This window comes from Geotrypetes seraphini, chromosome 18 (assembly GCF_902459505.1).
Source record: "Geotrypetes seraphini chromosome 18, aGeoSer1.1, whole genome shotgun sequence".
NCBI lineage: Eukaryota > Metazoa > Chordata > Amphibia > Gymnophiona > Dermophiidae > Geotrypetes > Geotrypetes seraphini.
The window spans coordinates 25,259,673-25,282,966 of NC_047101.1; the positions used below are offsets into that span (position 1 = coordinate 25,259,673).

At 41.9% G+C, this 23,294-nt stretch overlaps 1 protein-coding gene across 3 annotated transcripts in view; it reads left to right on the top strand.

Moving 5' to 3' along the window:
• The window catches only part of TBC1D9B (TBC1 domain family member 9B), a 99,994-nt gene extending 82,266 nt beyond the window's left edge, over positions 1-17,728 (top strand). For 2 of the 3 annotated variants that reach the window (XM_033926984.1, XM_033926986.1), the window contains exons 19-22: positions 4,306-4,356; positions 6,469-6,528; positions 10,093-10,199; positions 14,488-17,728. In XM_033926984.1, the coding sequence (XP_033782875.1) occupies positions 4,306-4,356; positions 6,469-6,528; positions 10,093-10,199; positions 14,488-15,171 (902 nt within the window). In that variant the 3' untranslated portion in view covers positions 15,172-17,728. The remainder of the gene's footprint in view (positions 1-4,305; positions 4,357-6,468; positions 6,529-10,092; positions 10,200-14,487) is intronic. The other variant, XM_033926985.1, reaches the window with a different exon arrangement.
• Positions 17,729-23,294: the final 5,566 nt, after the last annotated feature.

A 23,294-nucleotide genomic window follows, 5' to 3' on the forward strand; every position in this document is an offset into this window, starting at 1 on the left:
TCGCCGTCTATACCAGAACTCCATGATGGCAAATAGAGTTTTTAATTACAACTACATTTTTACTTCTTATTTCAACCATTTTCTGAAAATATTACCATCTTTTTACCCGGATATTTCCACCACTCGTCTTTCAGAATTCAAACTCATTCTCAAGACACTTGCTCAGTTGTGACTCTTTATGTTACAAGCCTCCTATGATGCATTTGAATTATCTTCTCGAGTTTCTGCCTTTGCTGTAGCCATGCGTCGTTTGGCATGGCTACGCATTGTAGACATGGATCCCAATCTTCAAGATCGTTTGGCGAATCTACCTTGTCAGGGGAACAAATTGTTTGATGACTCTATTGAAGCAGCTACTAAGTGTCTCTCAGAACATGAACGCTCTTTTGCTGCCCTTATTTGACCAAAACCTAAATCTACACCAACTAGAGGTTTTAAACAGACTCCACGTTGTTATCCTCAGAAAACAACTCCTGCTTTTTCCAGGCCTCCTCCTTGTCATCCTCCACAGCAACAGCGCCAGCAAAAGTCTCAGCCTCCCGCTGCCACCAAACCAGCTCAGTCTTTTTGACAGTCTCAACTTGAGCATTCAAATTTCTCTGTTTCCCAATTCTCCCCTTCCCATAGGGGGTCGTCTTTCCACTTTTTATCACCAGTGGGAGCTCATCACATCAGATCTCTGGGTGCTTACCATCCTACGAGAGGGATACTCTCTTCGGTTCCTTCAGGTGCCTCCAGATCGCCATCCAAGAGAGTGTCCTTCCAATCAGTCGCACCTTCCCCTTCTCCTTCAAGAAGCTCGGGCTCTTCTTCGCCTGCGAGCTGTAGAGGAAATTCCTCTTGCCCAACGGAACTTGGGATTCTACTCCCGTTATTTCCTAGTTCCCAAGAAGACGGGGGATTTGCGACCTATCCTGAATCTCAGAGCTCTCAACAAATACCTAGTCAAAGAGAAATTTTGAATGCTCACTCTGCTGATTTTATATTCCTTAATGGATCAAGAAGATTGGATGTGTTCCCTCGATCTCAAAGAGGCGTATACTCATATCCCTATTCATCCAGCATTTCGCAAGTACCTCAGATTTCAAGTATGAAACCTTCATCTGCAGTACCGGGTTCTCCCTTTCTCCCAGAGTATTCACAAAATGTCTGGTGGTAGTGGCTGCAGCTCTTCGCAACCAGGGTCTCCAAGTATTTCCATACCTCGACGACTGGCTCATCAAAGCTCCCTCTTTTTCAGGGGTTATTGCAGCGACCCAGCAGACTATTCTTTTTCTTCAAAGTCTAGGATTTCACATAAACTTTCCAAAATCTCAGTTGACTCCCTCTCAGTCTCTCCAGTTCATAGGAGCAACTCTGGACACTATCAATCTGAGAGCATACCTTCCACAACCACATCAGGATGCACTTCTTCAACTTTCTCATCAGTTCTTCCACCTTCCATCCGTTCCAGCACGGAAAATGATGGTGCTGCTCAGTCACATGGCTTCTACAGTTCACGTAATTCCTTTTGCCAGACTTCACCTTCATATTCCTCAATGGACACTGGCATCCCAATGGCAGCAAACCGTGGATCCAACATCTCAACTGATTTCCATAACTCCTTCATTGCGGAAGTCTCTCCGCTGGTGGATGCTCTCTTCAAATCTTTCCAGAGGCTTGCTGTTCCACAATCTTCCTCATCAGAAAGTCCTCACAACCAACTCGTCAACGTACGCTTGGGGGGCTCATGTGGACGGTCTCCGTACTCAGGGTCTATGGACTTCAACAGACCGTCAATGTCATATCAATCTGTTGGAACTCGGAGCGATATTCTATGCTCTCAAAGCCTTTCAACATCTCCTTCACGACATGGTGATTCTTGTACGTACAGACAACCAAGTAGCCATGTATTATGTCAACAAACAGGGAGGGACAGGATCTCACTCCCTCTGTCAAGAAGCTCTGAAATTGTGGCATTAGGCAATCCTTCACAACATCTACCTCAGAGCTGTTTACATTCAGGGTCAACACAATTATTTGGCGGACAAATTGAGTCGTCTTCTACAGCCTCACGAATGGACACTCAATTCTCCTACTCTTCGTCAAATATTTGCCCGTTGGGGAACTCCACAGATAGATCTGTTTGCGTCATCTCTCAACTTCAAACTGCCTCAATTTTGTTCCCGCATTTTCACTCCTCAACGTCTCGAAGCGGATGCATTTCTACTGGACTGGAGGAATCAGTTCTTTTATGCCTTTCCTCCGTTTCCTCTGATTCTCAGGACTCTAGTCAAGCTGAAGTCAGAACATGCCACCATGATTCTGATAGCTCCTCGATGGTCCAGACAACCTTGGTTCTCCCTTCTACTTCAACTCAGCGTCAGGGAGCCTCTCCTTCTACCAATATTTCCTTCTCTGCTCACGCAGAGTCACGGATCCTTGCTTCATCCCAATCTGCAGTCTCTACACTTAACAGCTTGGTACCTTTCTGCATAACAGACTTTCCTCAATTTTCTCAGTCTGTTCAAGATATCTTACTTGCTTCCAGAAAACCATCAACTAGACAATGTTATGGCCAAAAATGGACTAGATTTTCTACTTGGTGTTCTACACGTCAATTGCAACCGAAATCTTCTTCTTTAGCATCCGTTCTGGACTACTTGCTTCACTTGTCACATTCTGGACTTCAAACTACATCTATTTGAGTCCATCTTAGTGCTATTGCTGCTTTTCATCAGCCTCTAGATGGAAAACCTCTTTCTGCACATCCTATGGTTTCTCGCTTCATGAAAGGACTTCTTAATCTCCATCCACCGCTTAAACCACCTCCCGTGGTTTGGGATCTCAATGTTGTTTTGGCTCAACTGATGAAACCTCCTTTTGAACCGCTTGACAAAGCTCACCTCAAGTATCTCACTTGGAAAGCTGTGTTCCTGATCGCCCTCACATCTGTTCGACGAGTCAGTGAGTTACAAGCTTTGGTTGCAGATCCACCTTTCACAGTTTTTCATCATGACAAGGTGGTCCTACGTACTCATCCTAAATTCTTACCTAAAGTTGTTTCAGAATTTCACATCAATCAGTCTATTGTTCTACCTGTATTTTTTCCAAAGCCTCATTCTCATCCTGGAGAAGCGGCTCTTCATACTTTGGACTGTAAACGTGCCTTGGCTTTCTACCTCCAACACACTCAACTTCATAGAACATCTCCTCAACTTTTCATCTCCTTTGATCCGAACAGGTTGGGTCGTCCTATCTCAAAGCGCACCATCTCCAACTGGATGGCTGCTTGCATTTCTTTCTGCTATGCTCAGGCTGGTCTTCCTCTGCAAGGTCGAGTGACGGGCCACAAAGTTAGAGCTATGGCGGCATCTGTAGCTTTCCTCCGATCAACTCCTATTGAGGAAATCTGTAAGGCTGCCACTTGGTCCTCGGTTCATACTTTCACCTCTCATTACTGTCTGGATACTTTATCCAGGAGGGATGGCCACTTTGGCCAATCTGTTTTGCAAAATCTTTTTTCGTAAATTGCCAACTTCCCTCCATCCCTTTTTACTTAGCTTGGAGGTCACCCATGTGTGGGAATATGCTGCCTGCTTGTCCTGGGATAAAGCACAGTTACTTACCGTAACAGTTGTTATCCAGGGACAGCAGGCAGATATTCCCACAACCCTCCCACCTCCCCTGGTTGGCTTCTTGGCTAGGTATCTGAACTGAGGATCCTCTCAGGAGATGCGCCCCCTAGTTCGGGCGGGAAGGCACGCGCGCATGCGCGGTACAGTGCTCGAAAGATCGAGATCTTCAAGCAAGTTTGCTTTCGAGGCTGTCCGCTGCGGGGCTCCGTCGGTGACGTCACCCATGTGTGGGAATATCTGCCTGCTGTCCCTGGATAACAACTGTTACGGTAAGTAACTGTGCTTTTTATGTTTGTTTTGAAAATATGGGCAGATTCTAAGATAAATCATCATCTCATTCTAAACCTCAAAGCACCGAACAAATTACTGTTCAAAAAAAAACATTATTTCCTGGAGAAGGGAGCCTGGCTCAGGATTGAAGAAAATTCTTACCAGAGAATCATCACTTTCAATACAAGATCTCACTTTTGTCCTAAATAAAATGTTCAGATATGAGAATTATTACATAAAGTCCAAAGCTGATCTGTCCAGCTATAATTTTTCTTACTATGTGTTCTTGTTTTTTTTTTTTTTTACTTCATTTTGCCTCTTATCTGTTTTCCTCCTACTGAATTAAATTCTTTGTCTGCTACTGCTGTCAATTGTGGAACTGTTCTCTCTGGTTCTCCCTCTTGCTCTCCTACCACAGTAACTCCTTCTGCCTCTGAGCTGGATCTCTTCCTGCACTGTGAGTCCGCAGGTTAGTCCTACACATTCTATGTGTGCTTTAAAGTCATGATAATCTGCAAATGTTTCAGCAGATCTAATTTGCCATGATGATATTAATCTCATTAGTTTACCCCTATCATCCTATTCTTCTGTAGACTCATAAATGACCTAGATTTATAGTCCTCCTTTAGCATCAACCCAGGAGGATTAAAATAATGCAAAATTTATTTGGGAATATTCCAAGCTTTTCAGGGCACACTGGAGTTCACTCTTGAGGATGATATATGAGTGCTATTGGTGGTGAGGTCCTCCATTAATGCAGAGCTAACAGTATTTCCATAATTGTGCTGTCTCTTGGGAATGAACAGCTATTTCCAGTTCTCACAGTAATGACTATAACAATGTAGAATATTAAATGATGGCAAATAAAGACAAGCCTGCCCTATCCAGTTTGTCTAGAAAGGTGGCTAGGGATGTGCCTGTGACCCCAACCCAACCATGCCCTTGGTCTTTAGAGTTGTAATTGACACCCGGTGCAGTTTAATCCTGCTTCCCCCCCCTCCCCACCACACACACACGACCTTAGGAAATTGAAAGACTGGGCATCCAAATGGCAGATTAAATTTAATGTGGACAGATGTAAAGTGATGCACCTTGGAAAGAATAATCCAAATCATAGTTACCTTATTCACTTTAGGAGTCAACACCCAAGAGAAAGATCCGGGTGTTATTGTAGACCAGTTTCCCGCAAACTTTTTAGCGCCACGGCACACTAAACCCGGGACTCCGGCCAGAAGGCATCCGTAAGTGAGCGGCTATTGACGCGATGATGTTATACACATGCATGATGTCATCACGTCAACAACTGTGCATGCGCAGAGGCCCTGCAGCCGCAACCCTGAACCTGTCACTTCACCGGTGGGGGATCCTGGAGAAGGGGAGGTGCGGGGAGAGGAGAGACGCTGGCGAAGAGGAGAGTCATCAGCACCAGCTGACTGCCTACAGGACGTGCTTCTCGCTGCGAGAGGCACGTCCTGTAAGCAATCAGCTGGTGCTTCATTTCCTTGCCAGTGTCTTGGGGCACACCTGGAATCTGTTGTGGCACACAGTTTATGATGCACTGCAATATGCTGAAACCTTCCTTCCAATGTGTGGCGGTGGCCAAAAAAAGCAAACAAGATACTAAAAATTATTAGAAAAGGGATGGTAAACAAGACTAAGAATGTTATAAGGTTCAGAAAAAGAGCGACCAAAATGATAAAGGGGATGGAACTCCTCGTATGAGGAAAGACGAGATTAAATCTCTCCAGCTTAGACAAGAGATGGCTGAGGGGGGATATGATTGAGGACTACAAAATCTTGAGTGCTGTAGAACGATGATGAGTGAATCGATTTTTCACCCTTTGAAAAATTACAAAAATTAGGGGACACTCAATGAAATTACATGGAAATACTTTTAAAACAAATAGGAGGAAATTTTTTTTTTCTCAAAGATTAGTTAAGCTCTGGAACTCGTTGCCAGAGGATGTAGTAATAGTGGTTAGTGTAGCTGGGTTTAAAATAGGCTTGGACAAATTCCTGGAGGAAAGGTTCATAGTCCATTGAGACAGACATGAGGGAAGCCGCTGCTTGCCCTAGATCGGTAGCATAGAATGTTGCTACTATTTGGGTTTCTGCCAGGTACTTGTGACCTGGATTGGCCACTGTTGGAAACAGGAGACTGGGCTAGATGGACCATTGTTCTGACCCAGTATGGCTATTATGTTCTTATGTACTTGTAAGTTATTTAAGTTTTACTATAAGTAGTACTCGCGCTATTGTACAGGGAACCTCTGTGTTTTGAATTCCATCACTTATAAAAGTTTTTGGAATGATGCATGGGGGAATGCCTTCATCCTTTAGCTACAGGTTAAAGGCAGACACACTTATTGTAGGAAACCATATTTCTCCCACCTGCAGTTCCTACTTGAAAGAAATAAGTCATGTTGGGTGAGTGCAGGCTGAACTAAATGAAAGAAAGTTGATTCTTTATTTTATTAGTTGTGTCTGACTATTAGAGGCCCCACTTGCCTTGTTTATTGGGTGTTTTGCAGTCTAAAAGGAGTTATTTGGCTGAGTTTCTCTTTTACATTCTTCTGTGTAGAAACAGCTGGACAGAAAGACAAATCAGGAGCTGGATATGAAAGTTCCCAGGAGAAGAAAGGTACTTTCTACTTCTTAGCATTATGGTGGTGGGTTTTGACAGACCAATTTTGGAATAAATGTGTTAGTATTGCCAGCTAAAACTAGTGATGCTTGGAAATGCATAGTATTGTACTGCAGTACATACTAAAGAAAAAGACTGACATAGAAACATAGAACATGGCGGCAGAAAAGGGCCATGACCCATCTAGTCTGCCCACACTAATGGCCCACCCCCTAACTACCTCCTTGAAGAGATCCCACATGCCAATCCCATCTTTTCTTAAAATCTGGCAAGCTGCTGGCCTCAATTACCTGTTGTGGAAGATTATTCCAGCAATCAACCACCCTTTCGGTGAAGAAATATTTTCTGGTGTCGCCATGAAATTTCCCACCCCTGATTTTCAACGGATGCCCTCTTGTTGCCGTGGGTCCTTTAAGGACTGTCGAGGTATTTCTCTTATGGTGTCCCTGCCTGTCTCTGGGTACTGTTTTTCCCATCTGCCTTCTGATTTTCTGCTGTCCTAGGAGCTCAAGTCTCAAATTACAGAGAAGATAGTTATTTTCCTTTTTTTCTTCAAATTCTTTATTCGTTTTCAATCTTACATCAAGTGCACAAACAATAAAACAATACAATTAAACACATCACTTGACAATCTTTCTGATTTATCTTACAATACATAAAATTACCACCCTCCCCTCCCATCATTCCTCTATTATTTCCCCAATAAGAAAAATGTAAAATATACCTCCCCCTCCCCCAATCATTAGACGGTGTATATTACAATAGAAAATGGTGTTTACTCGTTACAATATTACAATAATATTTTCCTTTTTTTAACATTTTATTTATTTATTAACTAATTTTATTACTCATCAACTTGCCAATGTTCAAGGTGAGTTACAGCAAACATGCAGTCATGTGAAAAAATTAGGACATCCCATGAAATATTCAGTTCTTTCTTAAGAAATGTTCATATACCGATATCAAATCTTTTTTTTATTTATCTCTGGTAAAGAAAGTGATGTAATTGCAAGTAAACAACAAAAATTTCCCTTGATTTACTCATGAAACAAAAGATACCCACAAAAATGTGTATTCTAACTGAGGAATAAATTAGGACACCCTAATAGCTAGTGTTACCCCCTTTGGCTGAAGTAACTGCAATGAGATGCTTTTTGTAGCCATCTACCAGTCTCTGACATTGGTCTGAGGAAAGTTTGACCCACTCCTTAATGCAGAATTCTTTCAGCTGTGAGATGTGTGAGTGGTTTCTTGCATATACAGCTCATTTCAAATCACCCCACAGCATCTCAATGGGATTAAGATTAGGGCTTTGACTCAGCCACTCCAAGACTCTCCATTTCTTAGTTTTCAGCCAGTCCTTGGTGAATTTACTGGTATGGTTTGGGTCATTGTCGTGTTTCAGGGTATTTTTCTTACAGATGGTCTCAATATGTTTCTCAAGCACTCTCTGAAACACGGTAGAATTCATGGTGGATTCTATGATGGTGAACTGGCCAGGTCCTCCTGCAGCAAAGTTATCCCCAAACCATGACACTTCCACCTCCATGCTTCACAGTTGGTATGAGGTTCTTTTCCTGGAATGCTGTATTTGGTATACGCCATACATGTCCTATTTTCTGGTGTCCAAATAATTCAATTTTAGATTTGTCAAGTCCTGGTGTTTGTGTACATTCTCTCTGGCAAACTTCAGGCTGGACCTTGATGTTTCTCTTAGAGAGCAAAGGTTTCCTCCTTGCACACCTCCCATGCAAGTTAAATTTGTGCAGTCTCTTTCTGATTGTAGAGACATGCATTTTCACATCAGCAGTAGCAAGAGCCTGCTGTAGGTCCTGTGATGACATTTTAGGGTTTTTGGAGACTTCTTTTAGCATCTTGCGGTCTGCTCTGGTGGTCAACTTGCTTGGTTGGCCAGACCTGGGCATGTTGTTTGGAAGGTCCTCCACTTGTACACTATTTTCCAGACTGTGCAATGGCTAATTTCAAATGTCAAATTCTTTTGAGATTTTTTTAAATCCCTTACCAGACTTATAAGCTGCTACAATCTTCTTTCTGAAGGCCTCAAACAGCTCTTTTAATCTCACCATGGTGTTCACTCTCACCGTAGCAGTCATGATCACCCCAAACTAAATGGCTGAGGTTTAAGTAGGGCAAACCTCCTTCAAAATGCTGAGTAACGAAGTTCTAATCATGTGCACCTGATGAGATACACTTGTGTGTGATTTGAGCCACTTTAAATGGGAGGATATATGGGGGTGTCCTAATTTATTCCTCAGTTAGAATACACATTTTTGTAGATATCTTTTGTTTCATGAGTAAATCAAGGAAAATTTTTGTTGTTTACCTGGAATTACATCACTTTCTTTTCCAGAGATAATTAAAAAAAAGATTTGACATCGATATGTGAACATTTCTTAAGAAAGAGATGAATATACTAAATATTTCATGGGGTGACCTAATTTTTTTACATGACTGTACAATATCCACATACACAAGAAGCAACAAATAGACAAGAAGACATTACAGGTCAATGTGGATAGTAAGTTGTGTATGTTTTTAAATTGCATCTACAGATTAAAAGTGTGTAAGCATTTCATAATGTATTAATGAAAACTTGGATTTTCATAGGAGAGAAGCCTTGGGCAGTCTGATCAACCATACTGTGCATTTATCACAGGAATGTGGACCAACTTGCACTGCTTGCCCCTATGATATTTATTCTTCTAGTGATCTATTATTTTAACTAGCATTGACTTTACTAGAAAATATTTAAAACCCATCAGTGGAAAGATGGCTGTAAAACCATGTGGAATCACTCAAAATTATATAGCATATTTTATATTAAACTTCTAATAAATTAATAATAAATAGTGAAAAGTGTTCAGTGTAAAAGTGCTTTCTACAATTGCGAACCATTAGGGAAACAAAATGGGACCATCATCACTTTTTTCTTTCAAGTCCCTGATAGAAAATACCACTATATATGTATGGTGTTCTAAACTGGTAACAGCACAATGATGAAAATAATGAACTAGAGATAAATAATCACTTATCTTCTTAATGATGTAAAATGCACTGTGTTTCAATCAGTTCGACCAGTAGGTCCTATTTTTTCATTTTTATTTACATTGCAAGGTGAGTGATAAAGTGCTCCGTAAGTTAAAATTCATAGCACTCCCCAACCCAGATCTGAGTTTCACCACAAATGGCTTCCCCAGGACGAGTGTATGTTGAGTCTCTACAAACGAAAAAAGTAAAATGAAATAAATTAAAAACATCAACCCAAAAAGATGCTTTTACTTTTTTCGTTTGTAGAGACTCAACATACACTTCTCCAGGGGACAGAAAGGGCAGATCCTGGGGAAGTGGCCATGGCCCGGGGAATATCTGGTAAACCTAGTCATATAAGAAACTGTAACATGTAAATTTGACTAAAATAAATGATTGCATCCAACCCAGATGTATTTGAGAGACTTTTCATTAATTAGTTAGACCACTGCAATTAGCATAGAATTAGATGAAAGTCAGACTCAAGTGACCTGTTGCCTTTTACCATTGCAGAAGAGAAGGAGAACAGTCCTCCAGACTACAAGTATTACCTGCAAATGTGGGCAAAGCAGAAAGAGACAAAGAAAGAGACTATCAAAGATCTACCTAAAATGAACCAGGTAGAGTGAACTCAAGAGCAGTTTTAGCATATAGTTGTGTTTATCCTGCTGGAAACGCTGGTCAGTCAAAATCCCTGCCTTCTGCTTTTTGTATCTAGAATAGTTTCTGGAGGGAGATCATAATGGCTGGTTCATGGCCTATTGAGCCCTTTGCAATGTGATGATTTCTTCTTTCATTAACAAATACCAAAAATTTCTTAATTTTATGTACAGGCAGTCCCCATTTTATGAACATCCGACTTATGACAATGGCCAATCAGGGACTTCTTTAGACTCTTCCCTAAAGAAGTCCTTGATTGGCTGAGGCACCCCAGGCCCCTCCCAAGGGAGGAGCTCGAGGCACCTCAGCAAATCAGGGCCTCAGGGCCTGTACATCACATGATGTACCGGGGTGTGGCCTAAGGCCAAAGTGCGTTGGAGGAGGAGGCCTGGAGCAGGAGGGTGTTTACAGTGAACTGGCAAGACTCAAGGTGAACAAAGCCATGGGACCAGACAATTTGCACCCAAGAGTGCTCAGAGAATTGAGCGATGTCCTGGCGAAACCATTGGCTGAGCTATTCAATCTCTCCCTAAGTAAGGGGAAAGTTCCCCTGGACTGGAAATTAGCTAATGTCGTTCCTCTGCATAAAAAGGGTTGCAGGGCAGAGGCTGCGAATTATAGACCGGTGAGTCTCACATCAATAGTGTGCAAACTCATGTAAACACTAATTAAAAGCAAATTGGACACGATCTTGAATGAAGGGAATCTTCGGGATCCCAGTCAGCATGGATTCACCAAGGGTAGGTCCTGCCAATCCAATCTCATCAGCTTCTTTGACTGGGTAACAAGAAAGTTGGACTTGGGAGAGTCTTTGGACGTCGTGTACCTGGACTTCAGTAAAGCTTTTGACAGTATCCCACACCGCAGGCTGCTAAGCAAGATGGAATCGATGGGGTTAGGAGAGACACTAACTGCATGGGTCAGTGATTGGCTGAGTGGCAGACTTCAGAGGGTGGTGGTTAATGGTACCCTCTCTAAAACATCGGAGGTGACCAGTGGAGTGCCGCAGGGCTCAGTCCTGGGTCCACTCCTTTTCAACATATTCATAGGGGATCTGACTCAAGGGCTTCAAGGTAAAATAACACTATTCGCCGATGACGCCAAACTATGTAATATAGTAAGTGAATGCAGTTTACAGAATTATATGGCGCAGGACCTGCTTACATTGGAAAGTTGGTCCTCAACCTGGCAGCTAGGCTTCAGTGCACCTCGGAAGCAGAAATCCATGCAGGATGTACTTCTTGAACAGAGAAACTTTAACTAGGACTTCAGCAGAACGAGATTTAGGAGTAATCATCAGTGCAGACATGAAAACTGCCAATCAAGTGGATAAGGCTTCATCTAAGGCAAGGCAGATATTGGGTTGTATCAATAGAAGCTTCGTCAGCCGAAAGCCTGAAGTCATAATGCCGTTGTACAGGGCCATGGTGAGACCTCATCTGGAGTACTGTGTGCAATTCTGGAGGCCACAATACAGTAAAGATGTGCGCAGAATTGAATCGGTTCAGCGGACGGCCACCAGGATGATCTCGGGGCTCAAGGGTCTCTCGTACGAAGAGAGACTGAACAAATTGCAGCTCTACACTCTTGAGGAACGTAGGGAGAGGGGAGACATGATCGAAACATTTAAGTACCTCACGGGACGTGTCGAAGTGGAAGATGATATTTTCTTTCTCAAGGGACCCTCGGCCACAAGAGGGCACCTGCTCAAACTCAGGGGCGGAAAATTTCATGGCGACACCAGAAAGTATTTCTTCACAGAGAGAGTGGTTGATCATTGGAACAAGCTTCCAGTGCAGGTGATCGAGGCAGACAGCGTGCCAGACTTTAAGAATAAATGGGATACCCATGTGGGATCCCTACGAGGGTCAAGATAAGGAAATTGGGTCATTAGGGCATAGACAGGGGGTGGGTAAGCAGAGTGGGCAGACTTGATGGGCTGTAGCCCTTTTCTGCCGTCATCTTCTATGTTTCTATGTTTCTATGAGGGACTGAGCACCTGCTTCCAACGTTTTTAAAGGTACAGGGAGGGGGGTGGGCCAGGGCTGGCCGGCCAGTCTAGCTAAAGGTTTGGGGAGGGAGATGAGGCAGGCCGAGTTTGCAATGGCATGAGGGAGTTGGCATCCCTCCTGCCATATTCATTCGCATGCGGGGAGGGGATGGGTGGGCAACGGTGACAGCGGGCATTGGTGCAGGGGGGGGTCATTTTGGGGGGGAGAGAGGGCACTGTCAGGTTAAAACCACTGGCTCACAAGGCGTTTTGCAGAATATATAAAAAAGGAAAAATTCCTTTTTTATATATTCTGCTAAAAGCATTGCGAGCCCATGGATTTAAAGGGCAGGAGAGTCACAAGGATAGAAGCAACTGGTCTTCAGCAGTTGCTTCTTTTCTGATCAACCCACTCGGTGTTGTAGAAATTGTTTAGTGAATTGCTGCCTTCCAAAATTTGCATGCTATTTCCCTCATTTGTATGTGCTGATTGGATCGGGAGAAAGGTTAGTGAATCGGGTCAGGGAACAATTGGGTCGCAAACCAATCGGTAAACGATCAGTTTGCTTAGTGAATCTAGCCCAAAGAGTCTGTCGCACTAGAACATTTTATATGTTGACAGGACATGAGTTCTGTTTGATACCCTTCTTGACTTTAAACCTTTGTTAAGGCAAATTTAGCAACTGTCAATATTTGTTTTTCCGCCTGTTAGAGGATGTAAACTTAAAAAACATCATGAAAATTTTTTTTCATATCAAGCAACCTTATGGGGTAAGGATTTAGAACAATTGCTTTTGCTTACTGACACTTATGGGGAATTTAGGAGACATCTAAAAACATATCTGTTTTCAAAGTATTTAGGCAGCTAATTCGTAAAAATTTTATTATGCACTGTTTTGATCATCTTAATGTCTCTAATTATTGGCTTTTAACTTTTTAGTTCTATTCAACTTCTTTTATTGTTTTTTTTAAACTATTGTAAACCGCATAGAACTTTTACGGCCTTGCGGTATATAAACTGACTAGTGTTTTAGCCCGTTACATTAACGGGTGCTAGAGTAGATGTCTGTCTGTTTTTTGTTTTTTTTTTAATTTGTCTCTCTCTCCTTGGATGCTGTCATTCTTTCTGTCTGTGTCTTTCCCTGGTCCCCTGTCTGTCTATCTTTATTTCTAACTCTATCCTCTTCCCTCAATCCTGCATGTGCCCTTTTTTCTTTCTCCTCCCCACTTCCTTCCAACGTCTGCTCCCCCTGTCCTCCACACTTCCATTCAGTGTCTGTCTCCCTCTCTCTACCCCTTCCATCTACTATTCACCCTCTATCTTGCCCCTTCCATTCACTGCTCTCTCTTCTCTTTCCATCCAGTGTCCGCCCTCTCTCTCTCTCTGTTCCATATGGCCTCTCTCCATCTCCTCCTTTCTTTTCCCTTGGTCTGGCATACCTTCCTCCTTCCCTCCATGCCCTGCCATCTCTTCTTTCCTCCAAGCCATTCTCTCCCCCTCTGCTCCCTTTCCTCCTTGAACTACTTCATCGGGCAGCAGCAGCATTCACAATTCATTGCTGTTGCTGGCTTCAGGTCTTCCTCTCTGGTGGGTCCTGTCTTCATGAAAATAGGAAGTAAGCAGGACTGGCCAGAGAGGAAGGCCTGAAGCCGGCAACAGCAGCGAATTGTAAACGCTGCTGCTGCCTGAAGCACCCGAGACAGAGACGCTTCTCTCCCCTCCCAGCCCAACCCCCGCTGACTCTACGACCCTCCCAGCGAGATGACTTTAATAACAAACCTCCCTCCAGCGTTGGCAGCTGCAGCACGCTAAACAGGCTGCTTCACGGCTTTCTTCTGCCGTTGAGTCCCTCTGTCGCATCATTGATGACGTCATCAGTGACAGGGCAGAGGGACTCAACTGCAGGAGAAAGCCGCGAAACAGCCTGTTTAGCGTGCTGCGGCTGCCAACACTGGAGGGAGGTTTGTGCCGGTATGTGCAGAAGCGGTATGTCCCTCCCCCTCCAGTACCTGTGCAGCACTTTACTCAGCGCTTCCTCCCATGATCCTGAGTCGGCCACAGCGCTCGAGTGTGGGCCCTAACCGCGCATCCGCTCTCCTGCCTGCCACGGCCTATGGATCATGGAACACGCAGGTGGGAGAGCACATGCGCGGCTAGCGTTTTATTATATAGGATTATTATTATTATTTATGTACTGTGTGTTTGTGTTTTTTTAATGAAAGAAAAGACCTAACTTGTGATTTCTTTTCTTCTGAAGGAACAATTCATTGAGCTGTGCAAAACCTTTTATAATATGTTCAGTGAAGATCCAGTAGAACAAGATCTGTATCATGCCATTGCTACTGTGGCTAGTCTTCTCCTGCGCATTGGTGAAGTTGGCAAAAAGTTTTCCAACGTGTCCATGAAGAAAACTGAAGAGAGTAAACCAGAACTTGCCAAAGACCTTCTAAGTGATGATGAAGAATTGTCGCATAATTCAGAACACAGCCAGGATGCAGAACAGCAGCTCTTCGAAAGTGGCTCAGGAGCTACTTGCCCTAGAAATATCCAAGAAGCCAACCAAAATTTGGAAGTTGAAAGAGTCGTACAAGAAACAGGATCCCCCACACAACTTTTATCTGATGATGAAACAAAGGATGACTTATCTATGTCCTCTTACTCCATGGTCAGCACGGGCTCTTTGCAGTGTGAGGATATTGCAGATGATACAGTCCTGGTTGGATGTGAAGGCAATGGTTCTTCTCCTAGGTATGGCAGCAGTATTGACACTGACTGGGCAATTTCCTTTGAGCAGATATTGGCCTCCATGCTAACTGAGGCAGCTTTAGTGAACTACTTTGAGAAGAAGATCGACATCAATGAAAAGATCAAGCAGCAGAAGAAGGTTGAGAGACAAATAAGCTCATCCAGCGATTATGAATTATCTTCTGTCTCTGGATGACAAATAAATATGGCTGAAATGTAGTTGACATTTGGAAGGAAGGGGAAATATGACCCTGCAGCCAGTTAGTGGAAGATTTTTTACCAAGACATTTTCCAAGAGTTTGTAACTCATTACTTTGACAAGGTCCAACTACAGGTGTATCTCTCCACAGTGTCTAGCTGAAGCAGATGCCTTAGCAGAGATTTTTGTTATTGGAATCATGCTGTGTTTCTGAAGAGCATGAAAGCCAGTGGAATATAATTGTCCCATCGGTTTAGAATTAGCATTTTAAATTATGCATGTTCGTCTTTATGTATTTTTTTTATTGAAAGATTTTATTGAATATGTAATTGCACCAAGTAGTTGGAAACTAATTCAAACCAAGCCAAATTGCAGTCAGCTTGCCTGCTAGTTTGAATATAGTATTAACCTAGCTATGAGGCAGCAGTTAATTATTCAGCAATGAATTGTCATAACAGCACTGGAGAATAGTGACACTAGCATAGTTTTACTGGCCCCTAAATATACTGCTCTGTTGAGGTAGGATAAAACAAGCCATCATTGCTATGGATTTCTGCATAACACTTTGTTTTTAAAGGAAGGAGGTTCCCCTATGCCCTTGGGTATCTTACTAGCTTTCATAAAACTTATACTTCAGTATGCCTCAGAGTTGTAGGTTCTCAGATCATGTATGGTTATGTGGCCTGAGAAGCAGAGCCTTACAGGTTCATAGAGGTTATGTGGTATCTGAATAAATATATATTTTTTGTTTAATTTATCTTAATGCTATATGGCAGGGGTAGGGAACTCCGTTCCTCGAGAGTCGTATTCCAGTCGGGTTTTCAGGATTTCCCTAATGAATATGCATGAGATCTATTTGCATGCACTGTTTTCAATGCATATTCATTGGGGAAATCCTGAAAACCCGACTGGAATACGGCTCTCGAGGACCGGAGTTCCCTACCCCTGCTATATGCCAACCATGTATTAGAACTGAAGTAATGTGAGGTTCACATTTTACAAAGAAATTTTCGGGATCACTATTTTTAATCCCATTTTACACTTATTTTCTTTTAAAGGGCTTGATGCAAGCTGTAGAGTTATTCAGACCTTGCAAGTGAAGCTCCATTGGGTAACCAGCGCTTACATGTCCAAGTTGAATTGTTCTGCCCAGTAGTGATAGCTGGTTCACAAATGTAGCATCTTTAAATTTAGTTTTGCTTTTAATATGAGAACTTGTGACAAAAGCTACTATCAACACTCAAACTTCTCTATCCTTGCCACTTTTTCTTCCTCTTTTTGAAGCCATTTAGCGCAGGCTGTTGCAATAACTGTCCCAAGGCCCGTAGGGATTTAAAGGGCTTCAGGGCTGTTGCCACGCAGCAGCCACCACTGCGGTTCTGTAAAAGGAGAGGGGGGGGGTGTAAAAGTATTAATATAACATTGAAATCACTTTTCTTTGGTCATTGTATGACCTGCCCCAATCACAACCATTAAGCATTGAAATACCCACATAAAAGTATTATTCAACATAGTCTTACCAGAATATTGAGTGGTTCATTTTTCTGTAGCTCGGGGCTGCAGTCCAGTGTTTTCTGAGATACAAGCATTTTTTGTAATTTAACAGCATTAGCCATATTTCTAATTTACTGGATTGTCGTGTTAAAAAGTACCATATATGCTCATAGGAAAGCCCACAAGATGCTGGACCCTCAGGGGGAATAGGGAAGGGCAGGGAATATCCTGGAATCAGCATAGGTGGGTTAGGGAAGAGGGAGCTGCATAGGTTTGCCACTCCCCCCCCCCCCCCCCCAAAATGCTTGACCCTAAAAATTGGTCATAAATTTTGTGACCTATATGCAAGTTTATATAGTAAGTGCACCACTGGGTAATCTTTGTTTTCTGTTTGCCATATCTGATTATGAGGTAAAGTGAATTAGGTATGTATACTCTGCACTGCCTGTTTAATATCGTTTCTGGATGGGCTATTACTTTCATATATTATAGTTCACACTGTCTTGGCATGTCATATTGGACATCACAAAAGAAAGTGACTAGTTTGTATAGGAATGCCTTGATATGGCCCTCATTTGCTGGCCAGTAACCAGAGTGAATTGAAGTCTGGTTGTGATTGGATTTCCCCCCATGCAAGGGACCATCACTTCTTTCCATACTTGTTCCTTATCTCTTTACGGGACTGTTGGTATCCCATCAAGAGATGTACAGCACTCAAGAGAGAGAGAGATTTTGAAGGAGCCTCATACTACAAATTTTGTCTCATTACCAACAAGTGCTGTGAAGAAAAAGGCATGTTTTCTACATGAAGGAAAGTAGAGGTGTAGAAAGGCTAGATTGTTTCCAAAGTGATGTCTTACTGGTGTAGTTTACCTGTGTTTCCTTATTGTTGATAATCAGATATTTAGGAATTTTTTCCTGTCTCTGTGAGGATTACCTGAGCAGAACTACAGTCTTCATTAATTATATAATAATTTATTGTTACTTTTTAGAAATGATAATTATTTTAATTGCTCATGTCTGATTGTACAATGTATTCAATAAATGGATCAAAATTCTACATAACAATGTACAGTTTTACTATTTCTGTGTTCTAGCTGTGAGCTTCCAGCATTTGAATATAAACTTTTGCTTCTGTGAATGAAATTGAGTTATGTTTGTGTAGTCGCAGAGATACTTTTAAGAGGCTTTTAAAGACACAGCTTTTTGTTGATGTGTTTATGTGAAAAGAGCAAATATGATTGATGGTTGAATGGAATTTGTGGTATTTCTTATAAAGCAGAAGATGTATTTAATCTATGAGATTTTGTGAATAAGTAGGGATATGGTCAGCAATGTGGGCACCAGAAGCTTTTATTAGATATAAGATATATTTTAAATACTTTGTATGTTGACTGTAAACTGTTTAGAATTGTAAGCGGTATATACATTTTTAAAATAATTATTACATGGAAGATCAAAGAATAAAGATGAAATATATTTAAAGGCAATCGAACATATCACTTTTCCACACAGTCCACATGTGGTATTGTTCAATTAGCTTCTGCATTCCTGCATAGAAGTTTTTGGCTGCTTCTGAAGCCAGGTGAGTGTCGCTTTCTTTACTTCAACATGCTTTTGTCTTTTGCTCTCAGGTTTGCGGTGATGCACCCTTATCTTGTTGCCGGTGACAGTTCTCTCCAGAATACTCAGATTTTCTTCATACTATCTCAGGAACTGGGTTACAACTTCCACACGCTGTTGCTTGTGCAGATCAGTAAGCTGTTTGGGAACCCATCGTTCGCAGACTTTCCTGTATCCTATCATGTATTATGGCAGATGCAGATCCATAGCTGATATGCAAATTTTCAGCCAATTGAGACACCATTATCTGTCGGTCTTCTTTAATCAAGGCATCTGCCCTGTCAGTGTGCTCGATGTTGATAGATGACCAGAACAACCTTTGTCGATTACACCTGTTCTTCCCGCTGTAAACCTTTTTACCCACTCATAAACCATTCATTGATTTATGGTGCTATGTCCATACTGAGTCAATATCCAACAGTGAATTTCTAAAGGTTTCACTCCCTCTTCCCAAAGAAAGCGCACTACTGCATATTTTTTTTTTATTTGTTGAAATTCATTGTCTCACAGGAAACCAGTGTTAAGCCTCTTCTGGCAAGGAAAAGTGCATAATGCATGCCCCCCTAGTAAAGAGGTGATATAGTATTGTGGTCAGAAATTGTGATTGGTCTAATGAGTATGTAATATATTGAGAAGTAAGGTCTTGGACGCCAAAGAAAATCAATTCTTCAATAGATGTAATGTGGCAAGGAACATAATTTCTTTCTATTGAATGTTAAGGCCTTCAGATATCTTCAAATCCAGCTTCTTGCAGTATAGAATGAAAGATAGACAGGAATATGACCTTTATTTTAGCTTTAGATTAGAGAATGACACGGTGACAAAATTCATTACCGTCCCGCGGATAACTGCGGGAAACCATCTTCATGTCATTCTTTAAGGAAAGAGGGAAGAATCAGAGTATGAATGGCCACAACCACTGACCCACAAGCTTTGCTTTGAATAATGCTGGTGTAGAAGGACAGAGGATGAAATAGACACTAGAAAATGACATGGGTTTATTTCCTGCGGTTATCCACGGGGACGGGGACGGTGATGAATTTTGTCACCGTGTCATTCTCTACTTTAAATTTCCTGCCCAATGCTGGGTAACAAACTAGATTGACATCTCAACCCCTCACACACACACACACACATACATACACAAATCATGGGGAAATCAATATCCTCCACCATCACTTTAACAAGAGATTGGATTCGGAACAATGACAGAGACACAAATGGAGGCCCATCCCAAAACTGGAGACTTATCACCACTATGTTGGAGATTGAAGGCCAATGAGAGGTTTCTCTTGAAGGCTTCAGCCATGTCTAAAACCAGTTCTGGCAGATGCGCATTACAAAATACAAATCAGATGTTCACCTTTAATTAAATCATTAAACTTGGGTTCACAAACAAGTACTATATCTCCAGTCCCAAGTATTCAGCAAAGTTTTAAACCTATTTTATTATTAGTAAGAGAAACTCTATAAACTTTCAATTTTCCATAGAACCTCTGAAATACCACTCGCCACTCAACTAAATATCACAGCGGTAAGCTTGACGTGTTGCCTCCTCATTAGTCCTTAATAAATATTCATTGGGTAATTTTCATAATATTTTAAAGTGCATTTATACTTTAAGTGCTTGTTTTGAAAAGTGCTTCGTAATGTTTTTAAAGTGCTTTCAGTGCAAATTCAAATAAATTTATTATTAGAAAAAGCTTTACTTTATTATGATGATTGGGGAAAGCTCTGATCCGACATGTTTTGCATATAATATGCTTTTATCAAGGATCAATTCCCTACAACAAGATCCATAAACATATATCAAAACACTTAATAAAAATAGCAACGAGTGCAATCGATAAACTAACTTTTCTTACACAAGCACTCCCACAATCATTCTGTTGTCATCCAACAAATTGATTAAAATATGTCAAGATGGCAGCGGCTTTTTCCAACCTCATTTTAACCTCTCTCCAAACCAGCTGATTCTTGATGTCATCATACAGACAGGATGCCCATTTTAACTTCCCATTCAATCCTCTCGGCTCCACTGAATTTAATTTGTAAATCCACCTCTGTTCAAGTAAATTTAAACACCATTCATCATTATCTCCCTTCAATCTGATCTTTAATTTGCAATCTAGAATCTCCTAAATTATGTTTTTTTGCTTACCCAATGTTGGACCAATGGAGCCTGCATTGCTTCTGTTGAAATCCTAGATTTATGTTCTGTCAATCGCAACTTGACAGGTCTACTTGTCCACCCAATGTACATTAATTCACAAGGGCAGACAATGATGTAAATGACATTTCTATTATTGCAATCTGTATGATTATTAGATGAAATTGTTAACCCCTCTGCCTGGAACCCGCCAAGAACTTCCTACCAACCACTGTGATATTTAGTTGAGCGGCGAGTGGAAAGAAGAAAGTGTTTATTCCCCTGTACAGGTCATTGGTAAGGCCCCACTTGGAGTATTGTGTTCAGTTTTGGAGACCTTATCTGGCGAAGGACATAAGAAGACTTGAAGCGGTCCAAAGGAGGGTGACGAAAATGATAGGAGGCTTGCGCCAGAAGACGTATGAGGAGAGACTGGAAGCCCTGAATATGTATACCCTAGAGGAAAGGAGAGACAGGGGAGATATGATTCAGACGTTCAAATACTTGAAGGGTATTAACGTAGAACATAATCTTTTCCAGAGAAAGGAAAATGGTTAAACTAGAGGACATAATTTGAGGTTGAGGGGTGGTAGATTCAAAGGCAATGTTAGGAAATTCTACTTTACGGAGAGGGTGGTGGATGCCTGGAATGCGCTCCCGAGAGAGGTGGTGGAGAGTGTGATATGCAAGGTATGCCTGCTAGGGCTGTTCCTAATGTAAAGCCCATTTCTAGAGCAGATAGTGCCCAAGTTGCTCTGCTTAATCCCCAAGGTAACCTTTTGCCTGCCATGACTCCTGTATCTAGCAGAGGGAGTGCTAGTGCTAAACTGCAGGTTTCCCTTCCCCCACTTAGTCAGGGGAGGAAAATCAGGATATCCGGCACACCTGAGCGTTTGGGGCGTGGTCCCCAACTTCTAAACCTTAGGTCTGCATGGCGAGAAGGAGAGCTGGAGGCAAGGGAAGCAGTCGCAAGGCTCAGGGCTGGGAGCTCTGCCTAGCTGTTCAGTTCCTGAATCCATGGAACTGGTTGAGGCTGGAGCAGAATCACCAGTAGGCCCTTTGGAAGAAGTCCAGGGTATGGAACTGGATTTGGAGCCAGAGCCAGTGACAGAGTTACCATCCAGCGTGCAGCCCATGGAAGTCAGCTAAGCCAAGGCAAGTGTTTAAAGCCTCTAAACTGTGGATTATAAATATCCGGGTGTTTGCTGAATGGACTATTTTTGTGGGCATTGCAACTGTTTTGTATCACTGTGGATTACAAGTGTCCAGGTTTTCCTGGAAGGCCTATTTTTTGAGCAGGTCAGACTGTTTTGTAGTCAAGGTGTGTGGGGTTAGCCTCACGTTACATGTGGTGGGAGAGTGGGCCAATATCTGGCAAAATTTCATCACGTGAGGCACACCACCTTGCCCAGCACTTTGGATGCTGGAAGAAATCAGTGCCGTAGCACTGGTTTAAGCTAAATCTGCTTAGGAGGGAAATAAGGACTTGTGCTGCACCTATTTCCTAATCAGACTAAAGGATACAGATTTTGGAGTTTGTTTTTCCTCTTTTCTGTTTTGGTTGTGTTTTTCTTTTGGTGGGAGAGATGATAAGACTAATGAGTTTACCTCTTTTGAATATTACAAGACTTTCCTAGTAATGGTCATTTCCTGACAAGTTTAGTTTGTGATAACTTTGTTTTGAGGACTGATATTCAAGCTGAAGAGTGAAGCAACTATTTTTGTTTTTGAATATTTCACATTAAATCCAGTCCAGGTTTTGGTTTTCTTACTTACCTGTTTGCAGTGTGTTTTTCCTTTTTGTGCTTATCCTTACTTATCCTTGTGTCGCCAGTCACAGCACACAAGGGCCAAAACTTCTGTGTCCCAGCGGCTCGGGACCCATTGCCCTGATCCCGCTGGTGACAAGAGTAAAACTGTGACTGAGTTCAAAGAAGCGTGGGATGAACACAGAGGATCTAGAATCTGAAAATAATATTAATGAACTAAGGCCAGTACTGGGCAGACTTGCATGGTCTGTGTCTGGCCGTTTGGTGGGGAATGGGCTGGGGAGGGCTTCAATGGCTGGGAGGGAGTAGATGGGCTGGAGTAGGTTTTAATGGAGATTTTGGCAGTAGGAACCCAAGCACAGTACCGAGTAGAGCTTTGGATTCTTGCCCAGAAATAGCTAAGAAGAAAAAATTTAAATTGAATCAAGTTGGGCAGACTGGATGGACCATTCGGGTCTTTATCTGCTGTCATCTACTATGTTACTATGAGTGGTGTTTCTGAGGTTCTATGGAAAATTTAAAGTTTATAAAGAGTTTTTCTTAAGAATAATAATAAAATAGGTTTAAAACTTTGAATATTTGAGACTGGAGATGCACTACAAAATACAGACACATTCTAATCAATAAATATACATTTTTACAAAATTCAACCTTTGTTGTTGGGCCATTTTATTTTTCTAATGGTGTTGGTTCCAGGCTCTGATTTTTGCTTTCCTCTGTCTTAACTATCTTGCTAGTGTCTCCTTGTCCATGTCATATTTCTTTTCACTCTATGTCCCAGAGATGCCAAGAGTAAACCATCCCAGAGTGATATATATCACATCAAGGAGTAAAATTTTTCAGATAGCATGCCCAGGGTATAGATCTAGATAGAATGATTTAAGTTTAATACTGCTTTGCAAATGAATAATGGTGGTTTTAGAAACATAATGGCATATAAAGGCCAAATGGCCCATCCAGTCTGCCCATCCGCAGTAACCATTATCTATTCCTCTCTGTAAGAGATCCCAAGTGCCTATCCCAGGCTTTCTTGGTGCCTCTGAAAGAATACAGACAACATAGGGAGCAATTTGCTTAAATTTCTT